At 40.6% G+C, this 25,047-nt stretch overlaps 1 protein-coding gene across 4 annotated transcripts in view; it reads right to left on the bottom strand.

Annotated features, from left to right (window-relative positions):
* Positions 1-25,047, bottom strand: part of MYO3A (myosin IIIA) — a 226,934-nt gene that overhangs the window by 26,911 nt on the left and 174,976 nt on the right. For 3 of the 4 annotated variants that reach the window (XM_006115285.4, XM_075922537.1, XM_075922539.1), the window contains 5 exons: positions 19,983-20,145; positions 18,460-18,546; positions 16,274-16,397; positions 12,619-13,576; positions 11,077-11,215 (listed from right to left, as the gene is read on the bottom strand). In XM_006115285.4, the coding sequence (XP_006115347.2) occupies positions 11,077-11,215; positions 12,619-13,576; positions 16,274-16,397; positions 18,460-18,546; positions 19,983-20,145 (1,471 nt within the window). The remainder of the gene's footprint in view (positions 1-11,076; positions 11,216-12,618; positions 13,577-16,273; positions 16,398-18,459; positions 18,547-19,982; positions 20,146-25,047) is intronic. The other variant, XR_012902077.1, reaches the window with a different exon arrangement.

The following is a 25,047-nucleotide window of genomic DNA, read 5'->3' as shown; positions in this document are numbered from 1 at the left end:
ATAGGATCAGGTCCACAGGATCCAAGTTCCCTTGCCAGATTCCTTTATTGTTGTACTAAGCTTGAGTCTGTTGTGCCTGTTTTAGATAATCTTGGGTGAACCTGCCCAATTTCTGGACTTTTTCTCTTCGGTGTAACATGTAGCGGACAACCCCTTTCACTGGGGTCTCTTGTTCCTCCCAGTCTTTCTTCAGCAGATCAAGGATATCTTGGAATTGTTGGCCATATAACTGTTCAAAGGATGAAAACTCTGTAGAGGGTTGGGGTACTTCTCTGATGGCAAACAGCAGTGCTGATAGCAATGTATCCCATTGGCATGGATTCTCTTTCATGAACTTTCATATTGTACTTTGTAAGGTTTTGTTAAAATGTTCCACTAATCTATCAGTCTGCGAGTGGTATAGGGAAGGCCAAAGGGCCTGTATGCCTAGGAGATGACAAAGGTCAGCAATCAACCTGGAAGTAACATTTGTCCCCTGGTCTGTTAAGATCTCCTGAGGGATCCCTACCCGGGCAAAGACATTGACCAGCTCGGCTGTTATCTTAGGTGCAGTAGCAGTTTGTAATGGGACAGCTTCAGGGTAATGGGTTGCATAATCCACGATCACTAGGATGTACTGGTGGCCGGCTGTACTCTTTTCTAACCAGCCCACCAAGTCCAAGCCTATTCGCTCAAATGGAGTGCCCACACAAGGAGGGGTATGAGAGGAGCTTTCGGCACTCCCTTTGGGTCTGTCCATTGGCACTCCAGGCAAGAAGCACAATAGTTCCTCACCTCCTGGTGAATCCCGGGCCAGAAGAATCTCCTTCCCACCCAAATGAAGGGTTTTCTCCCTTCCAAGATGTTCTACTCAGGGCAACACATGGGCAAGGTGCAAAAGTCCTGGGTGTAATCTTCATGGGACAAATAACTGTTGCAGGACCTCTTGGATCTGAGGTTCCTCCACTCTGATAGAAACTTCTAAAATTCAAAGAGGGAGCCGGGAGTTGTCAGTAGGGCACTCTCTCCTGCTTGGTCGCTGATGGAAACTTGCTCCCAGGCGTGTTTGAGGGTAGGATCTATCCTTTGCTTATGTATGAAGTCCTCATCTCTCCATCTGGGCTTCATTTACCAGAGAACTGGTTTGTGTAGGGCTACAGTTAGACTACAAGCTTCTTTCGGAAGAAGCTTTTTTCGAAAGAGAGCTTCCGAATAAACTTCATATGAAAGAGAGCATCCATACTGTAAAAGTGCATTGAAAAAATGATCTGCTTTTTTGAAAGAGAGCATCCAGAATGAATGGATGCTCTCTTGAATGTAAGCTGTGATTGCTATGGATGGAATGGCCACCAGGGCATCTGTGCTTTTTCCTCTTCTTTTGAAAGAACTCCCTATTCTCCGTCCACACATGCTTTTTTGCAAAAGAGCTCTTTCACAAAAAGGCTTCTTCCTTGTAGAATGAGGATTACCAATGCTGGAAAAACCCCTCTGTTCTTTCAATTTTCTTGCAGAAGAACACAATTGCAGTGTGGACATTCCTCAAGTTTTGTCGGAAAAACGGCCGTTTTTCTGACAAAACTCTGTAGTGTAGACATACCTAGGTGGGGCTGGTGGGCTTTCCATTGACCTGTAGCTCCCTTCCCCAGGGTCTTCTTTTCATTGGTTTCTCCCCAACTCCGTGGATCAGCTACGTGGTGGCTGCCCCTTTAAAACACTGCCTTCACACATTTCAAAGGGGCAGCTGCTGTGGAGCCCAGGGTCAGACCCTGGGCTTACTGCAACATTTCCCCAGAACCCAGGATCAGCTGGGGAGTTTTCTTCAGGCTCCCAAATGAGCCCTGTGCATTTCTTGGGGTTTCTGCCTCTTTACCTGTGTCTGGAAGGGCAACTCATGACCTCACAAACCCAGCTATGCAAAACACAAGCAGAAACAAAAATTCTGGCTACCCCTTGAACTCCTGGCCAGAGCAGATGACCCTTCTTCACATCTCCAGTCCCCACTAGGAATTGACCTTGTAGGCCCCATAGCTTCTTTTATCTGCGCCAGATGGGCTCTGATTGGCTGTCACTAGTCCTTCTAGCCCTTGGAACATCAGATCTCTCTAAATTCCTAGATGGTTGCTTTGGTAAAGCTACTCCAGGAAAGGCTGGAGGACCCATCTTTCCTCTCCTTTTCCTCTCACCTCATAGCTTTCTGGGGTAGGGTTCCAGTAGGATCACAAGGCCCTCAGTAGGTATTCACAAAAGCCAGATACCACTCATCACACAGAACCATTACAGCAGCCAAAAAAGACAGGACAGACAAAAAAAGTTGGTTGCCCTGCTTTTTCTTAGCTATGCCCCGCTGCTGGAGGGTTGTTTGGAAGAGGGCAGAACAAGGCTGTTCTCCTGGCCCTATGCCTTCGGGCGATTTTCCCTACATCTGGATAACTCCCAATAAGCTAATTATATCAGCATTCTGACAGTTTAAATTGGCAGGAATGTAACCCCAAATCAGGGCCAAAAACATCTGAATTGCCTTGTATCCTGGGCTAGGTCCTCAGCTGTATCAGAGCTCCTCATGCCTTGCTTGGGCCAAGAGGAGGTAATCTTGAGTGGCTCTTCTGCGCCCATTTGAATTTCCCCTTAAAAGTAGAAAAATTTTGACTGGAGCTTTTGTACTTGTTTTTCTGTTTAGTATAGGGGTGGGCAATACAATGGCAGTAGTTCGCCAGGGTTAGCCTCTGGTGGGCTATATTTACCTGCACAACAAGAGATTGCAGCTCTCGTTGGCAGTGGATCACGGTTGGTGTGGTCTGGGTGTGGACCACAACACTGATTCCTGCAGCTCCTATTGACCAGGAATGGCGATCCACGGCCAATGGAAGCATCAGTCACCATTACCTGTGGCTGTACAGCTAAATATAGAGGTGGGGGCCTGCCAGGAACTAACCCTGGTGAACCAGATCTGACCCATGGGCCAGTATTTGCCTCCCCCCATCTCCCAGCATAGTACTGGTAGTGATGGGCATCATAATTTTCCGGGAAGATGGTACATTCTGTCAATCCTGCTAATAAACAGCCTACAGAGACTATGGTACATTCCAGGAATTTTGCACAGGTTGTGTCATGCTTTTTTGTAAAGCTGGGTCAAAGTTATTTTAGAGTCCATTTAAAATAACCTACTGAAATAAGATTACTTTATCCTTCTCAACACAACTGTATTTTTATAAAATTGCAGATTTTCCATTTTTATTACATTGAATATACTGTATAGCCTTTTATATTGGCACAACCACATCAGCCAGTTTTCCTGCAATCCCTTCCCTTCTGTGATTAGTAGAAATAGTTTAGTATAAAAATGTTATCTTTGGAGCTGCTAAACTGTCAAAATGAGCAAAGTCAATCTATTCGTAGATAAGGGCAGACACGTTCCTGTTTGGCATACAAAATGCAATCCCAGATTCATATGTACAGCTGTAAAATGACACATTATCCAATTGATGTTGAGGAAAATGTGTACAATTATCATTTAAATCATCATAGTAATTATATACATCTAAATGTTATCTGATTTAAAGACAAGCAAAGGGTCAGCAAGCATTGTCATTCACTGATTATTGCCTTAATTGAGGAAAGGACAGTGTGAAAATTGCACTAAAAAAAATAAAATCATTGCTTCAAAATGTATAGGGAAATAGATGAGGCATTTTCTTTCCATATTACGAATAGTATATCACTTCATGATAGACCATATATGTATGGCCTATCTATAGGGAGCTTATTTTATTTGCTCTGATTTTTCCAGAGATGGCCATTTATAAAAAAAAAAATCAGTTTTAGGATCTGTTTCTAGGTAATTTATGCTTGTCTGCAGTATTTTTGTTCGTTGGACATACTGGTCACTGCACCGCAGAATGGCATGCAATATGTCAACAAAAGCAGCAGGTTGAATAGGAGTAAATTTCTTACTAACCTATAGAACATCTTTATATACAGTATCTTCAGAAAGAAAGAGTACAAACCAATTGATAATTTTTTTTACACAGTAAGTACTTAAATGGACACCTGTAATTTCCCATATGTCTTCTGCATGCTCTTTTCAGATATCTGAATAGCTATAGCAAATGAACAGTTATTGGGATGTACATACAGGTATGTTAAGATACATATCTTACTGAAGCTAGATTGTTATGTCTAGATTCAAACTATTTGGCTTGCAAGTTTTGTAATTACTACAGTATTTTCTTTATTTTAATATATTGCATGCTCCTGTTTGCTTGTCTGATACCAAAGCATTGTAGGCAGGATTCTCCATTTGAATAAATACATTCCCCAACTGAATCGGAAAGCACCCTCCCCCTACTTTCCTTCATCACTGTTCAAATGTAGCATTAATGATCCTTTAACAAATGTTCTAAGAGCTGATGAGGGTTAATGCTCCCTCAAGAATGGAACAGCACTGCAGAGGGTGGAGACCAGCTGGGCTGTAGAGCTTCAGATGGGCTTTATACCAAAACCACATCAGGGTCAAGGGAATTAATAGAATTTTCTATGTAATTCGTGAATAGTACTTCTGACACACCAGTCCCAGCTTTAACCCAGTCAACTTCCTTTATGCTTATAAAACCACTAATTGAATAGTCATTGAATGGCAAAGCCATCTTTGCTTGTTTCACTGTTATAAACTTATGTAGGAAATGCTAGTTCCAGCTACACAGTGTATGCAAGTTTAGCATATACAATTGAACCTCCGAGTTATGAACACCAGAGTTATGAATTGATTTGTTAATCATACCCCTCATTTGGAACCAGAAGTACACAATCAGGTAGCAGCAGAGATGAAAAACCAAACAAATAAAAAAGAAAAATACCGCTACCAAAATACTGTATAGTATTGCATTAAACATAAACTACTAAAAAAGGGAAAGTTTTAAAAAAAGATTTCACAGAGTTAAAGAAACTGTTTCTGTGATTATTTCATTTAAATTAAGATAGCAAAAGTAGCATTTTTCTTCTGCATCATAAAGGTTTAAAGTTGTGTTTATCAAAGTTCAGTTGTAAAATTTTGAAAGGACAACCATAATGTTTTCTTTGGAGTTATGAATATAGTTCAGTTTCACTTCTATTCCCAAGGTGTTTACAACTTTGAGGTTCTACTGTGAAACCAAATAATGCCAAAGTCGGACCCATTGCAAGTGGGTGTGATGACAGACAAGTTGGCCTCTTGCTCCAGGCATAAATTTTACCAATGTGTGTGCTTAGTAACTTTATATAAAATAAACCAAATTGCAAATAATAGTAATTTCCATTATTATAATATTAAGGAAAGCAGTTACATAGGGCATGTCTACACTTTCGAAATAACAAGGTGAGCGTCCACACTACCAAGCCTGTTATTTTGAAATAATGGGCTTGTTATTTCGAGATAACAATTCCTGCTTGTAAAGAGGAATAAGCTTATTTTGAAATAGTTATTTCGGAAGCTATTATTTCAAAATAACTTATTTTTAAATAACCTGATAGTATAGACATATTCATAGTTATCTACAATGTAAAAATGTTTTGTGCAATATATTTTTCTGGTAATCAATAAAATCCTGGCTAGCCAGCTGATATATCTCAAGGCATAAATGGCATCTTTGAGATAAAAATCTTCCCCTCAGAGAAACACTTCTCAACATTCATTGTTCTCAGTTAAAGGAGGTATTTGTTTGACAATCTGAAGATATGCTTTTTGGTTCCCAGAAGTTTGATTACTCAGTGACCAATACACAACATTCAATTAATCTTTTGTAAAAAAAAATAAAATATTTTTTAAAAAAATCCCCACAATCCAGTAGCTAGGATTCCAAGGCTAGAAGCATGAGTGATGGGAATCAAAGGCCAGGCCAGGGTAAGTCCTCAGGCTGTAGCCCTGTCCATGTTCCATCTGGGGCCACGCTTCCCTCCCCCTCTCATCTGAAATTAGCAGGGCCACTTGGGAGGAGGGGGGTGGAGAAGAGGCGGAGCTGGTGGGTTAGCTCCTTCAAGGGGGGTATCACCTGCCATCTATGACTATAAGTTCATAATGATGGGCAGGACCTGTGTGAAATGGGCCAGGACCTGTGTGAATCTGACCGTTCTTCTGCAGAATCTATACAAGCCCTCTTGCAAAGGGCACAGCTTGAATATAAACTATGAACTTTATGTCTATGATGATCAACTTACAGTGCTTTTATACCATTTTTGCTGTGTCCTGAATGTTTGAGAAGTTTGATCATTATGTCTGACACCTTAGACAGTTAATTGTGCCTCAGACAAGCATACAAGCAAACAAACCAAGAAACCTTTAAACTTTAATTAAAAATAAAATAAAATAAAATAATGTTTTCTTTATGGATCAGAACTCTCAGAAGTATTATTCCTCAAACTACCATATTTGGTGTACAAAAGGATTGAATGCTAACATATCAGAGGTGCTCACATTTGTCTGGAAAAGTACATAGAGGAAATAAATCCTCATTTTGTTAGAAACCACAAATTGTGATGTGAGGTGAGAATATTCTCTGGGGAATATTCGCTGAGAATGAGAATATTCTGAGAATATTCTCCAAAAGATTATTTCCTGAGAATTTTTGATAATTTTATAATTTTTCATTTCCTCTTGAAATAATGTATTGTATTCACATTTTAGAACACCCAACTTTAGAATGTTAAAGAGCTTTCTTCATCATTCAAGATAGTTTGAGAATGTTATAGAATGTTCCAGAATGTTATGGAACTTTCTAGAACATTCATGAGTCAGGAATTCTATTTGTTATGGAACTTTCTGGAAGCATCACAAAAAGTATTTAAAGAGGCAATAACACATTTATTCTCTTTTGTGAAAGGTGTAATTGTGTTTTCACAGTATGAAAAGAAGAACTAAGCCTAAAAGTGATGTGTGGAATTATTTCCTTCATAAAACAGTTAAAGACAAAGTATTATATGAATGTAAGTACTGCAAGGCTGAATACATCAGAAATGCGACAAGGATGAGAAAATATATTTCCAGTTGTTTGAAGACTCATGCTTACATCAAGGAAAAGGCAAAAAAATTCTCAGAGTCCAGAAGCAGATCACCTCAACCATCAACTGCATCAACATCTATAGAACACCGTGATAGTGCTAATGAATTTACATCACCACCTTCCACATCTAGTTCAGCCAAGGTCTTTCACTCTATAAGTCGCTACTTTGATTCTATGAATGAAGCTGAAAAAGTTTTGGATGAATTTTTTTGCAGGAGCTATATTCTCATTGGGCTTGCCACTTTCATTGGTTGAAAATGAAGATTGGGTTACTTTCATGCAAAAATTAAGACCATCTTACAAGATGCCAGCCAGGTACACACTTTCTAACAAACTTTTGGAAGCTGAATATCAACGTGCTGATGCTCTTATAAAAACAAAAATTGCTGAAGCTTCTTCTCTTGCACTGTAATGTGATGCTTGGAGCAACCGAAAAATGAATCTGTTATAAATTTTATTATATCAACACCTCAACCAATGTTTTACAAGACAGTGGCAACCGATGTTGAATGCCATACTGCTGAGTAAACGGCATTCCGTATGGAAGAAATAATGACAGAAATAGGCACTGAAAAATTTGGTGCCATTATCACTGATAATGCTGCAGCAATGGTGAAATCCTTATCAATGCTTAATGAAAAATACAATCACATTGCTATGTACACTTGTTCTGTTCATACACTAAATTTGTTAATTGGTGACATCATTAACTTAAAATCGGTTCAAGAAACTGAAGCTACCTGTAAAACTATTGTGAAGGAAATTAACAAATCACAAGTTTTACGAGCTCATTTTACTACATTTCAAAAAAAGAAAAATCAAACTTGTGCACTTAAATTGCCAGTTAAAAGTAGGTGGGGTTCCATTTTATATTGTTTGAAAATCTTATTGAAATAAAAAAAGTCTTAAAATGCCTTGCTGTCTATGAAGATTTACAGACTAAACTGAGCAAACGTACCAGGAATTCAATCCTGAATGAAGATGCATTTTGGGTACGGGTCCAAAAACTGCACACACTGATAAGTCCTGTTGTTAAATGGATTACACTGATTGAATCTGACCTGCCAAAAATGAGCAAAGTTCCTGAATGTTTCAGGGAATTAAGTGATCATTTTGATGTGCTACTTCCCGAAAGTCCACTTACCAAACAAGAAAAACACGATGTGATGAAAAGTTTTGAAAAAAGAAAAGGTATGGCTCTAAAAGACATTCACTATGCTGCAAATATTCTAGATCCAAAATTCAATGGTGAGTGCCTTACTAGAAATGAACAAATACAAGGAACTGAACTGATAGATAAATTACTCACAAGAATGTATGGCACTGAACACTCAGCAAAAGTCATTGCAGAGCTTGCAGCGTATCGTGCTAAAGAAGGTTTTTTTTTGAAAAATCATATGTAACAAAATCAGCTGGCTTAGTAAATGCAGTAACATGGTGGAAAGGTATTTGCTATGGATCAAAATTAGGGAAAGCAGCGATCAACATACTGAATATGCCACCAACAATGGCAGCAACTGAAAGAAGTTTCAGTACTTACAGTAAAATGCAGGACAATGTAGCACTTTAAAGACTAACAAGATGGTTTATTAGATGATGAGCTTTCGTGGGCCAGACCCACTTCCTCAGATCAAATAGTGATACTTACAGTAGCATTCATAATGCAAAAAGAAACAAGTTAACACAAGAAAGGGCAGGCAAGCTGACATTCATAGCCCATAATATAAAGCTTCTTAAAAACCCAAATGATGCTCCATTGAAATCCTCAAGAGAAAAAAGGAAACAGAACCAGAGAAATGAAGAAGAAGAAATTGATGATGCTGAAGAGAAAGAAGTAGTCAAAGAAGAGGATATGTATGAGGATGAAGAAGAGAGAGAAATATATCAGTGAGATTCGGAAAGTGCAGATTCTGATTTGACTTGTATTCAATCCAGAAAGTTAAAAATATTTGTATCCTGCAACAGAAGATTTGTAATAAAAGTTCTAGTAATTTAAATCTGTTTTTTTTCTTTACTTTCCCGAATTTTCATTTTAACAATTGGAAACTTTCATGATTCTTGAAGTTTTATTAAAGAATTATAAATAGTAAAATCCTTGTGCCTCAAGGATCTTGTGCAATAGGGGTTTTTTTGTGCAAAACGGAAGCAGCTACACTTCTCCTTTTTGTGCAAAATCCCCTTTTGAAAAAAACATTGGCACAAAATATGCTAATGACATTGCGACTCATGCTAATGAGTCCGTCATTAGCATACTCTCTGCCACAAAAACCTTACAGTGTAGACAAAGCCTGAAAGAAATGTGTGACATTCATCACACCAGGTTCAAAAGAAGGTGATGTAACACTTTCCACCCATCTTACTATAGAAAAAATGGCATTTAAAGGAAAATAGAGGCAAAAAAATTGCTATTTTATGAGGTTGTATTGCAGTAACACTGCAGGGTGGGAAGTTTTTGAAAGGCACAAAGGGGAATTAAGTGCCAAACTCCTAGGTTTCAAAGGGAATTGGGAGCTAAACTCCCCTTTGTGCTTTTGAAAATCTCCTTCTGGACTTCTATTAGGTGTTAAATACTGTAACTTGATTGGATTCAGTGGAGCTACTCCAGAGTTACACCAGTGTAACTGGATGGAATTTGGTCCATTTTGTAAACAGCAAAAACATACTGGTTTATATTTCTACCTGGGTTCACTTGAGTTTTTAATCACTTACCGGTAACCTTTTTCTAACTGGCAAAATAAATCGTGTATTTCCCTCTCCCTGACTCTCTTACCTATGTTCTGCAGGGAAATGCTTAAAAAGGATTTGCTATTTTCCAAAGAATGAGTCTTTAATACCATATTATCTAAGGAATTAGCCCCATACTGTCAAAAATCAGTAAAATGTAATAAAGAATTCAGCATAAACCACTAATCAACATGAACACTGGTATGTCTAAAATGAAAGTTCTGCTAAAATCCTGGAACTGAGTTTTCCATTTAATGTCTCCTCTATTGCAGAACCCAGTCACAAAAACCTACTGCAACAGAGACCTGGGAATTAACAAGGAGCAGCCTTTACACTTACGGTCTGACTCTAATGTACACTGAGGCTGTGTCTACATTGGCATGATCGTGCACAAAAGCAGCTGCTTTTGTGCCAAAACTTGCTACCTGTCTACACTGGCCGCGAGTTCTTGCGCAAAAACACTGAAGTTCTAATGTATGAAATCAATGCTTCTTGCGCAAGGACTATGATGCTCCCACTCAGGAATGGAATCCTGTTTTCTGCAAAGCTCTGACTTGAAAAGGATTGAAGGGTCATAGTGGGCAAACAACTTAACGTGAGCTCCCACTGTGATGCTGTGGCAAAAAGGAATAATGTGATCTTTTGATGTATAAACAGGGGAGCAGAAGTAAGAGCTGATTTTACCTCTGGGTATGACACTGGGGAGACTGATACTGGACTAAAGCATCCAGTTCTGGAGTCCGCATTTTTAAAAGGATGTTGAAAAATTGGAGAAGGAACAGAGAAGAGCTACAAAAATGAGCTGAGAGCTGGAGACAATGCTCTGCAGGGACAAAGAGTTCTGCCTGTTTAGTTTATCAAAAAGAAGGTCAGGAGGTGACTTGATTATGGTATATAAGTACCTTTACTGGGGAAAAATACAGCATACTAAAGGGCTATGTAATCTCACAGAGAAAGGCATAACAAGAGCCAATGGCTGGAAGCTGAAGCCAGACAAAATCTTACTATAAACAAGGCACTTATGTTTAATTGCAAAGATGAACAACCACTGGAACAAACTACGGAGGGGAGCAGTGGACTCTCCATCTCTTGATGTCATCACATCAAAACTGGACACCCTTCTGGAAGATGCTTTGGCCAAATACAGGTTATTGGGCTTGATGCTGGGGAAACAGGATAAAATTTTATGGCCTGTGTTATACAGGAGATCCAATTAGATGATCTAGTGAGCCCCTCTGCCTTAAGATCTGTCCATGAACCTTTGTCATTGAGCCCCTGTGGCTGCAAGACTTGTCCCTGAGTTACATTAATGTTATTGATTAACATGGAGGTTGAATATTACCTGAGTGACACACATGAGGAGAAAGTCGGCCATTTGTTTGTTTATCTTTGGACAGCATCACAGGCCTCAGCTGATGTGACAAAATCATCTCATTCAACTTTTGCTGCAGCGCCAAATAGTCTTCGGACAATTTTGATATCTAAAAAAATTAATATAAGATAGAGAGCTCCATGTTTCGAGGAAAATCAAGGGTGAAATACTGTGAATGGGACAATAAGGTAAATGGAAATTGGACAAACTGCTTTTATGAAGTTCACAGCTTTTTTGACAGCGTGAAGTAATTCCATCACAGCATTGTGACAAACACTGCATGTGCAATAACACCTGAACCTGCAAACTACTCTGTGCAGGCTCATGCCTGTGTCCACACAGAGCCCTCTTGAAGTCAATGACAACAGGATGCCAGCTGTGCAGAGCATGCACTAGGATAACCTAGTTGTGATAACTTTATTCAGCAAAGTAGTTAAGCACGTGCATAACTTTGAACAGGTGAGTAAGGACTTCACTACCCTGCTGAGTCAGGGCCTTAGTTGGCAAATGTCAGCATTAAAAAAAACTCCCAAACAAACCCAAAAACACTTGACTGGGGCTTCTGGTTTTAGTTAAAATGGACAATGCCCGGACAGTCTCATGATTTGTGGCCTAATTTGTAAATTTTAATAAAATATACATTAAAATATTTGAATTTTACAGAGTAAAATCTTGGTCTCACTGAAATCAACAGGAGCTTTGCTATTAAATTCCATGGGCCCAGGAGTTTATCCACAATGAACTAAAGCCGGGCATAACATTTTCAGTGCAATGTATTCTTATCAAACCATGCTGCTTCACTGAAGCCAAAATGTTTTGTGGCAATCTAACAACATCAATGACGTCTTTAATAGGAAGCTTTCTGAGGTTCAGGGTGGGATCTAGTCACTTCTGCCTAGAGAGAATGACCTGAATAAAAAAACTCTTGCTCATTTTATCTAAACCCAGATGTTTTGATACATTTCATATCATGAAAATGTCTAAAAGGATTTGTTTTTTCCCAAAGGAGAACAAAAGCAAACCCCAAACCTTGGAAATTGTCCTGAAATTGATTCATGCTCTGGCCAGCTCTAGTGTATACATTAGGAAGTATAGAAAGTATTTGACGCACAGGGCTTTGAAGGGGGAAAATTTTGCTATAATTTAAGTAAAACAAATTTTCAATGGATTAACCCCCCCATGCACAATTCATCTCCTATGTGAGCATCTAAATTTCCTAAAAACCCTGCCAAGCTTCAGAATAAATCAGTATCAGAATCTGTATGAACTCAACTCTTCAATTCCTGAACAGTGATTTACTTCCCTCCAAATAGCTATGTACAGAATAAAATCATTTAAAATGTTACTGCCTGGTCTGAGCAGAATGCTCTCATTACAGTTAGTTTCGGCGTTGTGCATGTTATGAAGTAGTTGAGACAGAGTATCCATTTTCAGTGAGTGATCATCAAATGCATTGCTCTTTGCATATTTCTTGCAGTTATCAAGAAATATTTAGCTTAATAAGCTTCTTACCTGTCTTGAAAAGTCTGCCAAATCACAAGCCTCTTTTGCTGAGCCATCTTTTAGATTATTATGTCTCTCTTCCTGAGTATTAGAGCTTCCTCTACCTTTTGTTGTCTTGGAATCATTATTTTGAATATGTGCCACTTCAGCTGTCTCTTTACTGGCTCTCTCTTGACTTTTAGAAGGTAATTTTCCTTCTTTTCTGAGTTGCCCTCTTCTTCTGTAACCTCGATAATTGCTCTGAATTACTATTGCTGCCTTATCTTTGTCTTCTGAACCTTGTTTTTCTGGCTCAATGTGCTTCTGTGAGCCTCTTACTGAGTCTTTCCTTATATTTCCTTTATTTTCACCAGATATTATCCCTTCCTGTGTCAGATGATTTCCCTCCAAGGGACTGTCATACTTATTCTGAACAACAATAGATACTTGGTTTTTCTCCTCTGTGCTGATTGTTTCCCAATGAGTCAGATCTTGGAGGCCTTGTTCTGTCATTATTTTAGATGGCTGCTTCAAAGAGGCCTGTTTTTTACCTTCCTTTTGATGCAGCTGTGGAAGGTTTTGTTTTAAAGAAGCACTCTTTCCCCTTGGAGGCGTTTTCCTTTTTTCCTCTGGGTTCTTTCTGTCTGGATGTCCAGGATAGCTGCTTTGGCTGAAAATAGAGGTCTTATCTTTTCTGATGGTTTCAACCTCAGCTTCCTGCGCTACATTTTGATTTGGCTTTGCTTCTGGTTTGAAATTTTCCATTGGGGAAGACACTTGGCCTGTTAGTTTTCTGCATTGTTCCTTTATTTGTTTATGCTCGCTGCAAGCTCTGTAGTTACTCTGAACAATAACAGCTGCTTCCTCTTCAGCCAGAGAAGGAGAGTTTGTCATCACAGCTGAGTTTTCTTCATTGTTTTGAGGTGGCTCATCTTTTTCGATAATGGAGATTGCATTTTTAGTTTGTTCCTTCTTCAGAAGTGATTCCCTGTATGAGACATATTGCATTTGGGAAATATTATAACAGACGATTACCACCTTACAATTTCCTGCAGCAATGTTGGTGTACTGAATGATAATTTGGTCAATCAAAAATGAAAAATAAAAAAGAAACACATCTAGAGCCACAGCACAGATTAGGGATGGGGAATGAATATTTGTGAACATTCCTGTCAATTTGCCCAAGGGCAATGAAGGTGACGATCTAAGTTGTAAAAGAGGAGGTGATAAAGATTACAGAAAACAATTAATTGAAAGTGTACAGATAGTAAAAAAAAAAGACAGGTATTTTCCTGCAGTGTACACAAACCTTAGTAATTCACAGAGTCCAAAACCTGTCCCCTTGAGTGAGGAAAAAGACTGCCCAAAGAGCAGTGCAAAAACAATGTTCATGGTTTTGCATCCAGGTCATAAAACTTCATGTGCAAAATACTCCTTGAGATTGGGAGAATAACTTGCACTCCTTGGGCCTTCTTTGTCACCATCAACTGAGGTTAAATACCAAACCAGATCTTTCACTCTGTTCAACCCACTACTACTTGAAAGAGGTCCCGCAGTCCCTCTATAACTCCTTTCTATCTACCTTAGATGCTTTTATGGCTCTCCATTACCATAATATCTGAGTGCCTCCTGATCTGTAATGTATTTATCCTCACAATATTCCATTTTACAGATTGGGAACTAAGGTATAGAGAGACTAAGCTATTTGCCCAAGAAGTATGTGATAGAACAAGGAATCGATCTTGGATTTTCTGAGTCTCAGAACAGCACCCTAGCCACTTCCTTCCACTTTTTCACCCAGCACTGTCGTTATCGGCTGAGAGAGGTCTCCTGAATGGTTTCTTTCTCCTATGGGTTAGATTATCAAACCTTCCTAGCGCTACCTCTGACTAGGCTCACTCCCACACCGAAGTCAAAGTCTAAGCATTAAAAAAAAGAACTAGGCTTCTCAGGGGTACGTTTCAGAGGAAGAATGCCTACTTAGCTGAGTTACACTGAGCTGGCCCGGAACAGTCTGTGAAAATACTGACCATTCAACATAGCACAATCTGAACTACTTTAATGAACAAACTCTGGTTTATTGTTGTGCTCCCATCTCAACATAAGGTTAAAAGGAAGTTTCTATGTTTCAGATTGTCAATGTATTTCCATTTTTACTTTTATGCGATCCAGACAACAGGTGTATGCAATACATACAGATTTCTCAAGAAGAGCTATTTCAAAAACAGAGCAGGACCCACCTATACTATTGGTTTATTTAAAATAAACTGGGGAAAATAGTGCCAACTAATGCTTTTTCCCCAAATTTGCTTCTTTTCCCTTGAGGTCACAAAATGTAAGAAAAATATTTACCACCGTCTTTGAAAATAAGCAAGCAAACGATACCTTTAGGGGAATTCTGTCCACTGCACATGTGAATAATTCATGTCTCCCACAGATTTCTTAGCTTTCCTGCAGAAAAATTACTGTTGATAGGGAAATAAAGGGCAAGAGTGCTCATGTGCCCCTCCCTGCAGTTCAAGCAGGTTAGTTGAGGTTCCCCAGAGCAGCTGGTAAAAATATAAATCATTAGAGAAGATGGGATGAGCATTTGTGTGTGTGAGAGAGAGACAGACAGACACTGTCCCTCTTGCTGTCTATTGTGGCACACTCGGCATGTAGGACCAGTGTTTCTGAGGAGGTAGGATTGGAGCAGGCTGTGTTCCTTCAGGCAGAACACAATATATACTCTTGGGGGAATTCTGTGCCACTGCACAATGCAGAATTTTGCAGAAATTAAGGTGAACGCAGAATCTCAAATGGGCTGCAGTGTTGCTAGTAGCCACTGGACCTAGCAGAGGCCAGCTCACACATAGAAAACACAGATGGGGGGAAAGTGAGAGAGGTCTAGAGGGTTCTGGGAAGCTGCAGTTCCTAGCATGTCCTGAGGGAGGATATTAATTGATCTGGAGCATATGTGAGGCTTCCAGGCAAGGGCCGAGCGTTGGGCAGTCAGGCGAAACGCCCCGCGTATGTCAGGGTACTGACTTGGGAACCGTTATGACGCCAATACAGCCTACTGACCCGACCCCTACCTTTCCGCAGATCGCGCTCCGAGAGCATGTTTACCCTGAAGGAAACTCCATGCAAGCTTGGGGCCGAGCATTAGGCTATTTCTCCTTCTGGATCCCTGGTTCTGGAGGTGAGAAGGGAAGGCTGTGTGGGGGGGAGTCCTACTTCTGGGTTTGGGGGGGAGGGACAGGTATTTTGGCTGAGGGAGGCCATAGCTGGGCTCGGGGGGCGGGGAGGGGTTGTAGATGTGTGGCTCCCCAGTTGTGCTCTAGGCGAGGGTGAGGAGAAACAAGGAACTGGGTTGTCTTCTTTCACTCTCCATTCCTGGGAGAATTTTTGGGTATCTATATTGTTACAGACATACTTACTGACAGTTATTTTGAAATATATTACCTAAAAAATGAAAGTGGTGTGATTAGATGTGTTATTTTGACAAATAAAATGTGTAAAAATTCACAGAATTTTAAAATATTGTGTGCAGAATTTTTAATTTTTGGCATAGAATGTCCCCAAAAGCACAATAATTTGTGCTACATAGAAGAACTCAATTCCAGAGTATATTGCTGATTTCTGAGTAGGTGTTTACTGAAGCAGGAGTTATTTAAGTGATACAATAGAAGGAAAAGATTGCTACCTTTTCTTTTTGAAGCTTTTCCTCTCCCTGTAGCCCCTGTAGTGAGATTGAATTGTTGTTGCTGCTCTGTTCGTTGCATCTGTTATTTCTTTCCTTTTCTTTCTGATTAAGTATCCTCTGGCAACTGATACAAATTATAGTACAATACCATTTTTAGATAACACCCAAGCAATATTTCAAACTTTTAACGGAGTTCAGTAATAACAATACAGAATTAAATTTTAAAAAACCTGCAGAAGACAGGACCGGCAGAGAACAATATTTGTAGTGTGTGTTTGTGTGGGTGGGTGCTGAGAGCTGTTAAAGCAAACTAGAAAGCCGGTATATTATGAAAATCACTTCAAGCCACAGCACCCCCTGCACTCCTAATTCCAGCATCTATAGGAACTGGGTAGTATGGGGAAAGTGGGGACATCTGTGTTTTCAAGTGATGGCAAGTCAGGGAAGTGGAGGGATACATGAAGTTTATTGATATGACAAAAGCTACAGAGGAGAATGCTCTCATGCCTGCAGCGGTGAGATTATGTGAAGGATCATAGAGGGAGGCAATGGCAGATGAACTAGGTAGTAGGGAGGAAATGGAAGAGGCATAAATTAGACTCCCCAGCACACATTTACTGATGTGTAAGTAAGTGTGATGGGTTCTAAGATGGTGTGAATTACATACCAAGGAGTCACATTTCAGGTAGCGATGGCCTATCTGACTTACTCAGACACCCCCAATAGCTGACTTTTTTGCTTCATTACTCTTTCCCAGCCCCTCATAGCCTTTGAGCTACATCAAGTTGCACTCCATTAAATGCAATAGGCCAGACCAGAAGTGCTATGTAAGTGAGAAAAATCAGAGGTTGAAAAATGGGTGTGGTCTAAGGGGGATCCAGTTTATTCTAGGAAGGAGTATAAATGGGTTTAACATGCACATTGAGAGGGGCCCCAAATACAGTGGAAATTACATGAACTTAGAGATTCTTCTTAGAGTTTCTTAGGCTTTGTCTAAATTATCACTTTTGACGGTAAAACTTTCATTGGTCAGGGTGCGAAAAACGCTCCCCCGCCAGTGACATCACTTTCATTGTCAAAAGCACTGTTGTGAACAGTGCTATGTCAATAGGAGACATTTCATTGCCAACATAGCTACTACCGCTTGTTGGGAGTGTCTTAATTATGCCGTCAGGAGACCTCTCTCCCATTGGCATAGAGCAGCTACACAGGAGACCCTACAGTAGTGCAACTGCAGTGGTACAACTGTGCCACTGTAAAATCTGTAGTGTAGACATAGCCTTAGAGTTTCTGTGCCTGATTCTTCCCTCATTTACATAGGTTCAAATCAGGAGTAACTTCACTGAAGTCTAAGGAGTTATACCAGTATAAGAGTGGACAGCATCTGATGTGTTTCAGTTATCTAGGCCTTCTCTATACTTACCCAGAGATTGATGCTCAGAGATTGATTGACCTTCTGGGGTTCAATTTAGTAGGTCTAGAAAAGACCCATAATATCAGAAGATACAGTTACCACATTGTGGTTTTTGAGATTCCTTCTGCTGAGGAGTTAGTTGGGGCATTTCAGGTATTGTGTATTTCTGTGGTAACCTTTCTGGAGTGGATTCTGCCTTCATATCAGTTTTAAACTGGTAAAATTCTAATGACTCCCGAATATATACCACCATGAGATTAATATCAAATTGTACACATACCAGCGAGTGTTATCAAAATGACCAAGAGGGACAGGGTATATAGAAAAAAAAGTCAAGGATCAAAAACTGAATCTTAGGGGATCTTACAGCAGAGATGCCTTGGCACAGAGGAACAGAAGGAACATTTTGATAGGCAAGAAAGGAGCCATGGTAGAAGACAACCAGACATAGGCATAGCTATAAATAAGCCTCTTCTTTGAAGTAAATGTTATCTAATATGTAAGAAACATATGCAAAAATGTAAACTATACAAAAGCATATAGGCATATACTGTGTATAGATACCAAATGCAAGCAGATATATAGTGTACACACATATATATCATATATATACACAATATTTACAAGCAGAGATTTGTGCATCAGATTCTCAGGTGGTGTAAACTGCAGTCAATGTAGCTTTACAGCATTTGAGGATGTGTCCCTTTACATTGTGTATGAGCAGTGAGATAACATCAGTCTATGAAACGCCTAGAAAGCTAACAGTTGTTACCTGCTTGAAGTCTGGTAATAAATGTTTCCATTTTGTATTTATTTTTTGCATTTTCATATTCTTTACGAGCAACAAAGCCCCTGTAAACTAAAAAGAGGTAGAAAAATTTAAGCACGCCACTTAGGTGAGAAAGAAGAATATACAAAAAAAGAATTCTGCAAAGAAGTATGGCACCTTCATACACCAAATGAAATTAATGGGTAGCAGGTTTAAAACTAATAAAAGAAAGTTCTTCTTCACACAGTGCGTAGTCAACCTGTGGAACTCCTTGCCAGAGGAGGCTGTGAAGGCTAGGACTATAACAGAGTTTAAAGAGAAGCTAGATAATTTCATGGAGGTTAGGTCCATAAAAGGCTATTAGCCAGGGGATAGAAATGGTGTCCCTGGCCTCTGTGGCTGTGTCCAGACTCAGGGGTTTTTTCGAAAAAAGTAGCCTTTTTTCGAAAAAACTTCACCTGCGTCTAGACTGCAGCCACGTTCTTTTGAAATTAAATCGAAAGAATGCGGCTTTTCTTTCGACGGTGGTAAACCTAATTCCACGAGGAAGAACGCCTTCTTTCGAAAGTGCTCTTTCGAAAGAAGGCGTTCTTGAATGCAAACAGGCTTTTTAGAAAGAGAGCATCCAGACTCACTGGGTGCTTTCTTTCGAAAAAGCGGCTTGCTTTTTCGAAAGTTCCGCGTGCAGTCTAGACGCTCTCTTTCGAAAGAGGCTTGCAGTCTAGACATAGCCTGTTTGTCAGAGGCTGGAGAAGGATGGCAGGAGACAAATCGCTTGAACATTGTCTTCGGTCTACCCCCTCTGGGGTATCTAGTGCTGGCCACTGTCAGCAGACAGGCTACTGGGCTAGATGGACCTTTGGTCTGACCCAGTAGGGCCATTCTTATGTTCTTTTGTTCTTATACCTGAATTAAAATATTCACAAATATTATTTTTCCAGGATGTTTCTACACAGAAACATACACTTTTGTGTTGTCACTCAGATTTTCAAATCTATGGCAAGGAATCACAAACTATATAGACTATGTAAAATCTGGGTCCTCCAGGGCATACTGCAATTATGGAATCAATTAGCACATATAATAAATGCAGATGTTGGCACTTCCAAGAGGATAATGCTCAAAGTTATGCTAAAACAAGGCTGTGCAATTAGTGATTTCTCCATCAATAGCTAAATTAGTCTTATTATCCAAGACTGCTAATACATTAATTTTTCACTGGTATATTATGAGACATTGTCAGAGTATACTGGAATTTCAGGAATAAAAATATAATTTATGTATTCATATATCTTTATTGTTAAAAACTGGCTTTTAAAAGTAACACTGATTGACAATTGTTATAAAGAGATTATTGTCATAACCTGATTAACATATTTCTTTTCACAAGAATATACAAAACATCAAACACAGGATGCTTTATCAAATGTAACAAGTTTAAAAAGAGTAAAACCTAAGGTATGTACAGTATTTCATCCATATGCACATAGAATGCCATATTTATTTTTAAATGCTCGAGCTATTACCTGACTGTATTTTAATAGCATTTTCTTCCCTTTTCTTCTTTAGTTTTTTGTATCTCTTTGAACCTAGCCACCCTTTAACATAGGCCTGAATCAAAACAATCCTGTCAACCGTTTCCTTTCTCATTAAATTCAACTGCTCCAAATGATAGTATTTAAGGAACACCTTAAAGAGAGTAAACAAAAAATGATAAAAAGTATTAATTCATATGGCCTAGACAGTCTTTTCACAGTGATTAATATATGCACCTTCATGGATAGCATCAACAGTAATTCTGTGAGTGCATCAGAAGAAGAATATTGCCTTTAGTCCCAATTTATAAGTGATCCTTTTTGAACTGAAAATTCTGTAATTTTAGTTGGTAACACAAATGGCCAAAAACATTGTTGTTATTTGTATTTTCTCTGAAAGATACTTTAATACCTCATTATAAAACTTGACTTTGTGAAAATAGATCAGTTTTGGAAATTGAATCTGAAGGCATTCAGAGGTTTGCTAGCTCACACATGTTGTCTTCTGGTGCATATTTCACAAAACTAACTCCAGTCTGTTAATGCCTTTGCCCAGTATCTTAAATCTATGCCATTTATTTATTTATTTATTTAAAAAAATTGCTTTAAAGCAGTGGTCTCTAACCTTTTTACACCCAAGATCACTTTTTAGATCTCAGAACAAGCAAAGATCTATTGCCCCATCCTTCCCCCAAAACCCCACCCCTTCCTTGAAGCCCTGCCCTTTTTATTCTCCTCCTCTCCATCACTTGCTATCCCCAGCCCTTATACACTCTACACTGCCACGTTTTTTATTCAAATTTTTATGTAGGAAGAGGTTTTTCCCAACATTTGGCCTGTCTAGACTAGACCAAATGTTAGAAAACCCCTTCTTTTGGAATCCCCCTTATTCCTTGTGGGATGAGGAATATAGGGGTTACCAAAAGAGCATGTTTGCTCTTCAACTAAAAAAAGCAGAACAACAAATGCATCCCTGGATGCGGAAGAGTTTTTCTAGGATATCTCTGGAATCCTGGAAAAACTCCTGGGCTGTGTCTACATTGGCCCCTATTCCGTAATAGGGATGCAAATGTAGCACTTTGGAATAGGCAAATCCGCGGGGGATTTAAATATCCCCCGCGGCATTTGCATTAACATGGCTGCCGCTTTTTTCTGGCTTGTAGATAAGCCGGAGAAAAGCGCCAGTCTGGACGCGATCCTCCGGAAAATAAGCTCTTTTCCGGAGGATCTCTTATTCCTACTTGAAAGAATAAGAGATCCTCCGGAAAAGAGCTTATTTTCCGGAGGATCGCGTCCAGACTGGCGCTTTTCTCCCGCTTATCTACAAGCCGGAAAAAAGCGGCAGCCATGTTAATGCAAATGCCGCGGGGGATATTTAAATACCCCGCGGATTTGCCTATTCCAAAGTGCTACTTTTGCATCCTTATTACAGAATAGGGGCCAATGTAGACACAGCCCTGCAGTCTAGCCATACCCTCACAGTGTTGACTCAGGATATGTGGGCTTTGAGGTGGGAATGAGGGATTTGGGTGTGGGAAGGGGTGAGAGGTGCAAGCTCTGGGAGGAAATTCGGATGCAGGAGGAGGTGCAGAAGGGGATGCTGGCTTGGGGAGGGGCTCCAGGTTGGGGAGTGTTAGAGTCAGATGGAGGGTTGCGGTACTTAGCAAGCCACAGGCTTGTGGCTGTGAGGGTGCAGGAATTTGGGTTGGGGTATGCGAGGGCTCAGGACAGGGGGTTCCAGTGTTTGATAGGCTCAGATTTAGGGTCTGAGGTATGTGTGTGTGTGGGAGTGTTATAATGATGCAGCCAGATGGGGGCTTGGCCCCAATTGGTGGTTTGTTGGCCAGGCTTCATTTTTAAATAAAATACTATGTTAAACACAAGACGTTTCTGCATTGTATTTATTTATGAGAAGGGCAGGAAACCTGTTTCGAGTTAGTGGGTCACTGACCCACAGAAAAGTCAGCTGGGGCCACACAAAGGAGATGAAAAAAAAACCGGTCCTCCCAACCCCCCCCCCCCCCAGCCTCACTAATGTGGCCCCAACTGTGCTGGTGGGAGCAGGGGACATGGTACTGAGGAAGGGTGCTAGTGGATGCTGAGGCAGAGGACAGAGTGCTGGGGTGGGGCAGGGTTCTACAGCAGGGCACAGGAGAAAGGGGACAGGGTGCTAGTGGAAGCAGGGAATAGGGCGCTGGGGTGGGGACAGGGTTCTGCAGCAGGGGACAGGGTGCCAATGGGGAACAGGAGAGAGGGGACAGGGTGCCAGAGAGAGGGCACAGGGTTCTGCAGCAGGGGACAGGGTGCAAGTGGGGGCAGGGAGTCCCCTCCACCAGCCTCCTCCCAGGACTCTCCCCCCCCCTCCTCAGAGGAGAAAAGCCCCCACGCATGCCATCTCCGGGGCCAACTCCCCCTACTGTGGAACAGGGAAGCCCCCATGCGTGCCTCCTCCAGAGCCAACTCCCCCCTCCCAAAGTGTAGGGAAGCCCCCCGCGTGCGCCTTCTCTGGAGCCAACTCCCCCTCCCACGGTGCAGGGAAGACCCTGCGCGCGCCTCCTCCGAGGCCAACTCCCCTTCCCACAGAGGAGAGAAGCCCCGGTGCACGCCTCCTCAGAGGACGGGCCCCCTCCCACCTCCGCAAGTTCCGGCACACCATGCCATGACACAGACCTGAGAGGCAAGCAGCCAGCACACTTCTGGAACCCCCAGAAGTGGTGCGCAGCTGCAGGACTTCCGTCCACCCTGCAGGAAGCCAGCACTGCCTCCATTTTCACTGGAGGTAGGTAGTGGGGCTTATCACGGGTGGGGGAAATGGGGATGCCCCCAAACACTTCACAATCAACTGGTCGAGCCCTCGTGATCGACCAGTCAATCGCGATCCACTGGTTGGTGACCCCAGCTTTAAAGGAAGCCTATGCCATAGAAAAACAACACCAATATTGAGCCTGGCACAAATGATGCAAACATCAGGCCTGATTCTGTTCTCACATTAGAGTAAATAAGGAGTAATTCCATTGAAGTTAATGGAGTTGCACTAATATGAAACCCGTTGCTATAGGTAAAAGGAGAATCAAGCCCACTGCATCTATTTTTTAGGACTTTGCTGTCTTTTCCTCTTTGCTTCTGTTATAACCCTGTCTGCCAGATCCTCAATCTGCTAGAGACATCAAGGATAACAAAGGGTAACAAGAAGACATTCTACAAATATATTCGAAGCAAGAGGAAGACCAAAGACTTAGTAGGCCCATTGCTTAGTGAAGAGGGAGAAATAATAACAGGAAACTTGGAAATGGCAGTGGTAATTAATGACTTTTTTGTTTCCGTTTTCAGCAAGAAATTTGATGATGAAGGGATGCCTAACATACTGAATACTAATGGAAATGGGGTAAGTTTAGAAGTTAAAATAAAAAAAAGAACAAGTTAAACATTATTTAGAAAAGTTAGATGTCTTCAAGTCACCAGGGCCTGAGGAAATACAGCCTAGAATACTCAAGGAGCTGATAGAGGAGGTGTTTGAGCCTTTAGCTATCCTTAAAAAGTCATGGAAGTCTGGAGAGATTCCAGAAGACTGGAAAAGGGCAAATATAATGCTTGTCTATAAAAAAGGAAATAAGAACAACCCAGGAAACTACAGACGAGTAATTTTAAGTTCTGTGGCAGAGAAGATAATGGAACAAATAATTAAGGAAATCATCTGCAAACACCTGGAAGATAATAAGGTGATAGGTAACAGCCAGCATGGATTTGTAAAGAACAAATCATGTCAAACCAATCTGATAGCTTTCTTTGATAGAATATCAAGCCTTGTAGATAAGGGAGAAGCAGTGGAAGTGGTATATCTAGACTTTAGTAAATCATTTGATACAATTTTGCATGACCTTCTTGTCAATAAACTAGAGAAATACAACCTAGACGGGGCTACAATAAGGTGAGTAGATAACCATTCTTAGAGAAAAGGCAGGACTATGCAGCACTTTAAAGACTAACAAGATGGTTTATTAGGTGATGAGCTTTCATGGGCCAGACCCACTTCCTCAGATCAAATTGTGGAAGAAAATTGGCATGACCATATATACTAAAGGGATACAAACAAAAAAAAGTGAACACATATAAAGCAGACAAATCAGATTTTAGAACAGAGGGGAATGTCTATGAGGTAATGATATTAGAGGTGATAATTGGGGAAGCTATCTTTGCAATGGGTGAGATAATTAGCATATTTGTTTAGCCCCATTCGTAAAGTGTCAAATTTAAGCATGAATGACAGCTCAGAGGCTTCTCTTTGAAGTCTTGTGTTAAAGCCTCTTTGAAGCAGGATGTAGGTAGTAAGGTCATTGAGACAATGCCCAGCCTGGATGAAATGGCAAGAAACTGTTTTTTCTTTGTGAGACTGTCTGATGTCTGTTTTGTGTGCATTGATTTTTGGCGAAGTGTCTGAGAAGTTTGTCCACTATACATAGCACTATACTGTTGGCACATGATGGCATAAATTATATTTCTGGATGAGTAGGAATATGTGTTCTTGATCTTATAACTGGAATGGTTAGGTCCAATGATGGTGTCAGCAGAGTAAATATGTGGACAAAGCTGGCAACGGGGTTTGTTGCAAGGGAAAGTTCCAGGTTTGGTATTAATGTGGTATTTGCTATTATAAGATCAAGAACACATATGGGGTTCCACAGAGTAGGGTTCCACAGAGATCTGTTTTGGGACTGGCTCTGGGAGGTTGAATTGTGGCAAGGTGGACCATAAGCTAAATATGAGTCAGCAGTGTAACACTGCTGCAAAAAAAGCAAACATGATTCTGGGGTGCGTTAACAGGAGTGTGGTGAGCAAGACACAAGGGCTGTGTCTAGACTGGCCAGTTTTTCCGGAAAATCAGCCGCTTTTCCGGAAAAACTTGCCAGCTGTCTACACTGGCCGCTTGAATTTCCGCAAAAGCACTGACTTCCTACTGTAAGAAATCAGTGCTTTTTGTGGAAATACTATGCTGCTCCCGTTCGGGCAAAAATCCCTTTTGTGCAAAACTTTTGCACAAAAGGGCCAGTGTAGACAG

Source organism: Pelodiscus sinensis, chromosome 2 (genome assembly GCF_049634645.1).
Source record: "Pelodiscus sinensis isolate JC-2024 chromosome 2, ASM4963464v1, whole genome shotgun sequence".
Taxonomy (NCBI): domain Eukaryota; kingdom Metazoa; phylum Chordata; order Testudines; family Trionychidae; genus Pelodiscus; species Pelodiscus sinensis.
Note: the sequence above shows the minus strand (reverse complement) of the source record. Positions and strands in the feature narration are given on the sequence as shown.